At 44.1% G+C, this 8,803-nt stretch overlaps 1 protein-coding gene across 1 annotated transcript; it reads left to right on the top strand.

The window, feature by feature from the left end:
* On the top strand, positions 3,942 to 5,933 carry LOC109231463. Its single transcript, XM_019397124.1, has 2 exons — positions 3,942 to 4,227; positions 4,309 to 5,933. The coding sequence occupies exons 1-2, from the start codon at positions 3,942 to 3,944 to the stop codon at positions 5,931 to 5,933; spliced, it is 1,911 nt and encodes a 636-aa protein (XP_019252669.1).

Below are 8,803 nucleotides of genomic sequence, written 5' to 3'. Positions count from 1 at the left end.
ACTGTGCGTCCACCAGACTGTATAGAGAACCGGGTTCTCTATGAGTTTTTACTGAAGATACTGATGAACCAAACTGTATAGCGATCTAGTCCTATATCAGTTCCCCCGGTGCTAACTACTGAACCAGTATATGGAATCAGGTTCTCTAATTATTCCACAGTAGCTCGGCAGTAAGTAAAGAACACAGAGGATTTTTACGTGGAAAAATCCCAACTCAAGGGGACAAAAACCACGACCTACACTTGTAGGATTTCAACTTCACTAACTTGTAAACACCTATTACAAGCCACTTTGTAATGACTCTACTACCAAGAATTCAACTAACTTGTGGTACTCTTACCACAAGCCACTTTGTGACTCCCTAGTTACAAAGACTTTAACTAACTTGTGATGCTGTCACCACAAGCCCCTTTGTGACTCTCTAGTTACAAAGAATTTAACTAACTTGTGATGCCCTCACCACAAGCCACTTTGTAATAACTCTATTACAAAGGCTTTACAACTCGACTAACTCTAGCCAAGACACAAAGTTAGAGGGTTTGTGATTTGGGTTTCCTAAAAAACAGCTTCTAAGAAAGCAAGATAAGAGTTACAATGAAGAACAAATAACAAGGACTCAACAAACCTAAGGACTTAAGATATCTTCGATCTTGGATCAGGTCCTTGAGGTTGCAGCAGCTTTGTTCTTGAGAGAGGTTGTTCTTGCACTTGAGAGAGAATTTTTGTTTCGGATTTTGCAAGTCTTGAACCTGAATCTTGTGCCTTGCATAAGGTTTATACTACAAAAGACATCACCTTAGTGATGTCAAATCTTGGTTAGTACATGCCTCTTCTCAATGGGAAGTGACTGCTGCACTGTCTGCTGCACTATTGCATGCAGTCATTCTGCAGTTGCTTTCCAACTGTACAGTTGACCTATACTTCTGTCAGGGTAACACCAAGGGATCAAGTTCCTAATCTGGTTCCTGTGAATCTAAAGCACACTGCCCAGATTATCTTGAGTCGATTAACTTGAATGGTTGTACCAAGCATGGTTCAGGTCCTTTATCTGGTTCTCTCTTGAAGTAAGTTGTTTTACCTTCCTTGATTGTATTTATACGTGAGTGACATCATTTACAATGATGTAAGCAAGGTAGGTAAAGAGCCTTCAACAGAAAGTTGACTGCTGCGTTGTTCCTGTGCAGTAGCGTGTGCAGGCAGCGACTTTCCTGCTGGAGAGTTAACTTCATACAATCTCCTGGGGAACTGGTAGGGACCTGTTACCTCAGCTGTTCCTTCCACTCTGAAGAGTTGAGTTATATCCCACACTGGATCCCAACCTAGAACTTTGTGATCTCAAGGTCTTGTAAATGCGTAACAGGTTCCTCATCTGGTTCTGGATGGTAAGTTTGTTAGATCATCAAAACATAAAGTAAAGTACTGTGCCCAAGGTACTTGTAACCTATCAATTTCCCCCTTTTTGATGACGACAAACTTAGAATAGATATTCCCCCTAAGAACCAGATCTCCATATTGTTCCCCCTACAAATCAGCCATATTCCCCATGAGAACCGAACCTAAGGAGCTGATCACAGCTGGTTCCTCAAGACTGTTTGGCAAATCATCAAAACTCAAAGTTCCATAACTTATCATATACCCTGTGTTCCTTGACCGCCAGATCGGACATCCCTGCGTACACTACCTCCGGGGTCTATGCCTAAGTCCGCATTCAAAGTAATATGTGAACTGACGTCGACCGATTCTACAATCGGCACTTCCCTAGGGTTAATCGGTGGTACACCGGCTCCAGGAGCAACTCTATTGTTATTTTCCCCGTGAAATTCGAGACCATCATCGCCATGTACGGATGCGTTTTATGAGTTTGACATGTTTTAACCTGAGAACAAAATTTCTTGACAAGAACAAGTGTGAAAATAACGTGTGTTATCAGAATCAGTACTGAAATAATCGCTATTATCTTTAGCCCCACGGCAGGCGCCAAACTGTTTACCCTAAAATCCGAGTAACAATTAAACTTCTTTTGTGGTCTTAAAGATACATGATTTAGTCCAATACTAATTGATAACCAAGAAACCAAACGTATAAATTAAAGAAGTAAGTTGAATCAAATCAGTGCTTCAGCAAGTCTTGACCTTGAGCTATGATGGCCTCGAGCTAAGTCGATAAGAACAGTAAAGTAAGGACAATAAAGTTAAGAGACAATTCTGATGAGTAATGAGGAAGAAAGTAAGAGCGTATATTCTTTTGCCAATGATTGAGTGATGCGTTACAAATGATTGGAGTCCCCTTTATATAGTAGGGGGAATCCAAAATAAAGTACCATTCTAATAGTGGCAGGGAATCTTATTATATAGTTGTCTAACCGCCTAGTACAAATACGTTTCGGAATTTACGTCGTGATCTTAGGGCCACCAGGGAAATCTCGCTCTTTCTATTATGAAACCATAACGGTATTATCTCGAGGTCGGTCACATTTGGCCTCGGTGTTCATCGAGCACTTCGATCTTCGAAGCTTGCACTCTGCCATCGGGCTCACGCCTGATCTATGTCGATCTTGTCCTCGAAATTACCCTCGAGCCCACGAAATCGGGCATACCTGATTTTGACCGTATACACAAACCATTGCAACTTTCTTGCAAAAGTGGTCATTTCTAATCTCTTGTATGTTGCACATTCGTACCTCTACAATACTCATCTTATGGGTGTGTTCGAATTTTAGGAGTCCAACAATTAGAAACATATAACGGTATAGGATTTTCTGTCATATAATACCTTAGTAACACTTCTTGAATTCAATCATAAATATTTCTTCATTTCTCCTACTCTCATAGATTGCATATGATTTATCTAAAATCGACCATGTTTTATTTATGATCGCCTAAGTGATCTCCGATTTATTGCTTATTAGTTATTACCATGATCATATTTTCATAAAGCGAGAGATTTTGGTGAAGTTATAAATGACCTATGTATTATCTAGAAATTTATGATGACCCGCCCATGTCATCACGCCACATAGGCATCATTTTTGCATATATTAATGCCATGTGGAAACTTACATAGGAGGAAGGCTAGCATTTGTGAGAAGATTCTAGAGAAGTATGGACATTTTCTCAGGAAGATCCTAGATCCCTATAGATTTGCTAGGAAAGTCCTTAGAAGATTCTAACTCTGTAGAAAATTTTAGAGAAGGGACTTGTGTAACAATTAATATTTACACACTAGCCCCTATGAGACTAGTATATAAAGGGGGCCATTCATTTGTAATTCACCAAGCAAACAATTATAGTTCTCTCTAATATAAAGCCTCCCTTAACAATTCTCTTGTGTTCTTTCTACCATTCTCTTAGCGATCTTGAGTGTAGTAAAGCTGACTTGGCATAGCAAGAACGTGAGCAAGTTGTGCAAGATCATGCAAGTTCCGTACGTGTACTTAGTTAACGACTAAGGACGTGACATTGTAGTATCAGAGCGAAGGTTGCAACTAAGGGAATGGCAAACGACGGAGAAATTAACACTGCCAACACCCAAGCGAACGTCATCCAGGATACTGCTGGCAAGAAGGGCCGTAACAAGAAGAGGAATGCCACCAACAAGAGCCAGGAGGTGCCACCTGAAGTTGTGTCAAACGAAGGGCTTACATCCTAAGAACCATCTGCCACTGAGCCGAGCGAGGATCAAGTGTAGGTCCTACCCGAGGACGTCTCGCTCGGTAAAGAGTGGGTGATGAAGATGAATGCGGGGATGGACGTCGTGGATCTTTGGCCAGCGCTTGGGGAAGGTGAAAGGCACCCTTAGTGTTCTTGAGGGGCACACTCTTGAAGAGATTGAGAGTATCCAAAATGACTTGGAGGGACTTACTCAATCCAAGATGGAACTAAGGCAAACCATCACTGCCTTAGAGTGCAGACTCATGGAGGCTTTGAGTACTATTGATGACTATGAAGGCAAAGATAGAGTCACTCGAGGAGCATGTCGATGCTGGTGTGACCGAGGCAGCCAGCAATGTTGTGGTGATGAGGGAGGCCAAGATTGAGGCTCCCAAACCCCCGGTGTTCAAAGGTGTTCGTGATGCACAAGAAGTGGAAAATTTCCTTTGGCACTTGGAGAACTACTTATGGCACAGAAAAGTGAGGGACGACGAGGCCAAGATCAACACTGTCGTGTTGTACCTCTTAGAGACTGCCATGCTATGGTGGAAAAGGAAGATGGCCGACGTGGATAAAGGTCTATGTACTATTAGCACGTGGGATCAGTTCAAAACTGAGTTCAAGTGATAGTTCTTTCCAAACAATGTCTTGTACGAAGCAAGGCGCAAATTTAGGGAGTTGAAGCAAACAAGGAGCATATGTGACTATGTCAAGCAGTTCACTACCCTTATGCTTCAAATTCCTAGCCTAACCAATGATGACTTGCTGTTCCACTTCATGGATGGGTTGCAAAATAGGGCCAAACAGGAGTTGCAACGCCGGCAAGTCGCGGATATAGACCAAGCCATAGTGGAGGCCAAAACATTGATGGATTTCAGGCATGACAAGCACGACAAGGGCAAAGGCAAGGAGTCAAAGGTTAACAATGTCAAAGGTGGGGGATACCGTGGCAAGGTCAAGGAGATACAAAAACAATACCCCAAGACTCAAGATTACAGAAAGTCAAATGGCCATCAGGGCTACGCTGAGAAGAAGGCACAGGCTGAGAAGAAGGGATGCTACAAATGCGAAGGGCTGCATGGCTTCAAGAATTGTCCCGACCTAAAGAGCCTCAGTGCCACGGTCCGTGAACGGAAGGAGCAGTTGCACGGAAAAAGTTTGGGAACTGCACAGTTGGGTATGATTGAATTATGTGGTGCTGTCACGAAGCAAGCTATCCAACCTACCGAGAATGGCAATAAATACATGGATCTCACCATCAATAACAAGCCCGCTCGTGCAACGGTGGATACTAGAGCAACTCATAATTTCGTGACTGAGTCTGCCACAAAGAGACTAGGATTGAAGCTTGCTCCAACCAACTCTCGCGTCACGACCGTGAATGTCGAGCTACAAAATGCTAGCGGGGTAGCTAATAGAGTTGGTGTCAAATTGGGAAATTGGAAAGGTATGACAAACTTTACCGTAACCGCTATGGATATCTTTGACATCATACTGGGGCAAGAGTTCTTTACACATTGCCATACTTTGATCAACCCCTACCTCCAATGTCTCTTGGTTATGGAGCGAGAAGGAGCTTGCATGGTACCTACAGTGACTATGCCACATAGACAGATCCAAGTACAACTCTCAGCTATGCAGGTTGTCAAGGGGATCAAGAAGGGGGAGCCGACGTTCGTGGAAACTATTGCAAGTCTAGAGGAAGACAAGAGTTTTCAAGAGACACTGCTACCTTTCATAGAGGAGTTGCTTGAGGAAAACAAAGATGTCATGCCCGAGGAGTTGCCTATGCACTTGCCGCCTGGGCGAGAGGTGGATCACAAGATTGAGTTGGAGCTAGGGGCTAAGCCACCCGCATTTTCCCCATATCGTATGGCACCTCCCGAGCTAGAGGAGCTCAAGAAACAATTGAAAGAGCTGCTAGATACTGGTCACATTCTCCCATCAAAGGCACCTTTCGGCGCACCAGTACTATTCCAGAAGAAGAAGCATGGATCGCTACGCTTGTGCATAGACTACCGAGCACTTAATAAAGTCACAATGAAGAATAAGTACCCAATCCTGCTCATTGTTGACTTGTTTGATAGACTTGGGCAAGCCAAGAACTTTACCAAGGTGGATCTTCGCAAGGTCTACTACCAAGTTCTCATTGCAGAAGGGGATGAGCCAAAGACAACATGTGTGACGAGATATGGAGCCTTTGAGTGCTTGGTGATGCCCTTCGGCTTAACCAATGCACCAACCACATTTTGCTCCCTTATGAAGAAGATTTTTGATCCCTAACTTGATCAGTTCGTGGTAGTCTACCTAGACGACATAGTCATCTATAGCGACACCTTGGAGGAGCACATGGAGCACTTAAGGAAGGTTTTCAAAGTCTTGCGAGAGAATGAGCTATACATCAAGAGGGTGAAATGTGAGTTTGCACAATCAAAGGTGCACTTCTTAGGCCATGTTATTAGCAACGGCGAGCTACATATGGACGAGGCTAAGGTAGTTCTATCCAGGAGTGGGAGGCACCTAAAAAGGTAACCGATTTGAGATCCTTCCTTGGCCTGTTAACTACTATCGTCGGTTCATCAGTGGCTACACAGCAAAGGCCACACCATTGACTGAGTTGCTAAAGAAGAACAAGCCATGGGTTTGGATGGAGCACTGCCAAAAGGCGTTTGAAGGCCTCAAGGCAGCTGTAACAGAGGAGCCAGTCTTGGCATTACCTGACTTTGCCAAGACATTTGAGGTGCACACAGATGCCTCAGACTGTTCCATTGGGGGTGTCCTGGTGCAGGATAAGCATCCTATAGCATTTGAGATCCGCAAGTTAAATGAGACGGAGCAACGTTACACGATGCAAGAGAAGGAAATGACTGCCACTGTGCATTGCCTTCGTACATGGCGACATTATTTGCTCCGATCGAGGATCGTGGTCAAGACCGACAATGTGGCTACTAGTTGCTTTCAGACGTAGAAAAAGCTCACACCAAAATAAGCTAGGTGGCAGGATTTCTTGGCTGAGTTTGATTATATGCTGGAGTACAAGCCGGGCAAAGGTAATGTTGTAGCTGATGCCTTGAGCCGGAAAGCCAAGCTTGCTGCCATCACTTCAGCAAGTTGGGACATTTGTGAGGCTATAAAAGAAGGCATGCAACATGATCCAGCAGCCAAACAGCTTATCGAGTTAGCCAACCAGGGCAAGACGAGACGTTTTAGGTAGTAGACGGCCTATTGCTTACCACGGGTCGGCGGGTATACGTGCCTAAGTTTGGATACATTAGACGGCGGATCATAAGGGAGATTCATGACACAATGTGGGCCGGTCATCCAAGCCAACGTTGCACTAGGGCCTTGGTTGAGTCAGTCTAATATTGGCCACGCATGCGAGATGACATAGAGTGTTATGTGCAGACTTGTCTTGTATGCCAGCAGGACAAGGTTGAGCAACAACAGCCCTGAGGTCTTTTGGAGGCACTATCAATTGCAGAGCGTCCATGGGAGAGCTTGACTATGGACTTTATCACTTGCCTAGCGAAGTCCGACGGTTATGGTACTATTATGGTGGTCGTGAATAGATTTTCCAAATATGCCACCTTTATGCACGCCTCACCATGTTACACTACCAAGGAAGTCGCCAAGCTATTCATTAAGAATGTGGTGAAGTATTGGGGCTTACCAAGGCATATCATTAGTGATCGAGACCCCCGTTTTACTGGGAACTTTTGGAGAGAGTTATTCGACATACTTTCTACGGAACTGCACTTTTCCACTAGTTTCTACCCACAGATGGATGGACAAATGGAACGTGTCAATGCCTTACTAGAATGCTACTTGAGGCATTATGTAAGCGCACATCAGAAATATTGGGCAAGGCTCCTAGACATCGCCCAATTCTCTTATAACTTGCAGCAGAGTGAGTCCGCAGGGCGGACACCATTCGAGCTAGCCACAAGCCAACAGCCACAAACTCCACATTCATTACCAGCCGCATTTGAAGGAAAGAGTTTAGGGGCTTATCATATGGCCCAAGGATGGGAGGAGCAGCTTGACACTCTAAGTCCTACTTGGATAAGGCAGCTAAGAAAATGAAGAATTTTGCGGACCGTAAGCGGCGTCCCACGGACTATAGAGTTGGGGACATGGTCATGGTAAAGTTTAACCCAAGACAGTTCAAGGCACTACGGGGCATGCATCAGAATCTGATTCGCAAGTATGAGGGGCCATTTAAGATCGTCGCCAAGGTAGGAAAGATCTCATACAAGCTTGATACGCCGTCGTATCATACGATCTATCATGTCTTGCATGCTAGCATACTTAAGCCATATCATGAAGACAAGGATGATCCGAGTAGGGGCCAATCAAGTCGAGCGCCTATTATTATCACCGCCTCGCATGATCGGGAGAATAAGGCTATCAGTGATTACCGGGCCAGGAGAAAACAAGGACAGAAAGCCACGGCCATGTTTCTCGTCCATTGGAAGGGCAATCACCGGAGGAGGCCACGTGGGAACGATATAAACACTTATGGCAATTCAAAGATAAGATCCGAGAGTTTATGCAGCAGTATTGCGCCGCGGTCGTCACAACATTAGGTAGGGGAGAGTGTGATGACCCGCCATGTCATCACGCAACATAGGCATCATTTGGCATATATTAATGCCATGTGGAAGCTTACATAGGAGGAAGGCTAGCATTTGTGAGAAGATTCTAGAGAAGTATGGATATTTTCTTAGGAAGATCCTAGATCCTTATAGATTTGCTTGGAAAGTCCTTAGAAGATTCTAGCTCTGTAGAAAATTTTAGAGAAGGGACTTACTTGTAAGTAATAAGGGACTTGTGTAACAATTAATATTTACACACTAGCCCCTATGAGACTAGTATATAAAGGGGGCCATTCGTTTGTAATTCACCAAGCAAACAATTCAAGTTCTCTCAAATACAAAGCTTCCCTTAACAATTCTCTTGTGTTCTTTCTACCATTCTCTTAGCGATCTTGAGTGTAGTAAGGCTGACTTGGCATAGCAAGAACGTGAGCAAGTTGTGCAAGATTGTGAGTGAGTTGTCAAGTGCCGCACGTGTACTTAGCTAACGACTAAGGACGTGACAAATTACTCGTGTATTACTTATGGTCCCCTAAGTGATCTCCGGTTGATCGTTTA

This window comes from Nicotiana attenuata, chromosome 8, assembly GCF_001879085.1.
Source record: "Nicotiana attenuata strain UT chromosome 8, NIATTr2, whole genome shotgun sequence".
Taxonomy (NCBI): domain Eukaryota; kingdom Viridiplantae; phylum Streptophyta; class Magnoliopsida; order Solanales; family Solanaceae; genus Nicotiana; species Nicotiana attenuata.
This window is presented reverse-complemented; position numbering and strand designations above follow the sequence as displayed.

Coding starts and splice junctions, on each gene's coding strand:
- LOC109231463 (XM_019397124.1), top strand. CDS start 3,942: ATGAAGGCAAAGATAGAGTCACTCGAGGAGCATGTCGATGCTGGTGTG. Junction 4,228..4,308: donor GATGGCCGACGTGGATAAAG/GTCTATGTACTA, acceptor TCTTGTACGAAG/CAAGGCGCAAATTTAGGGAG.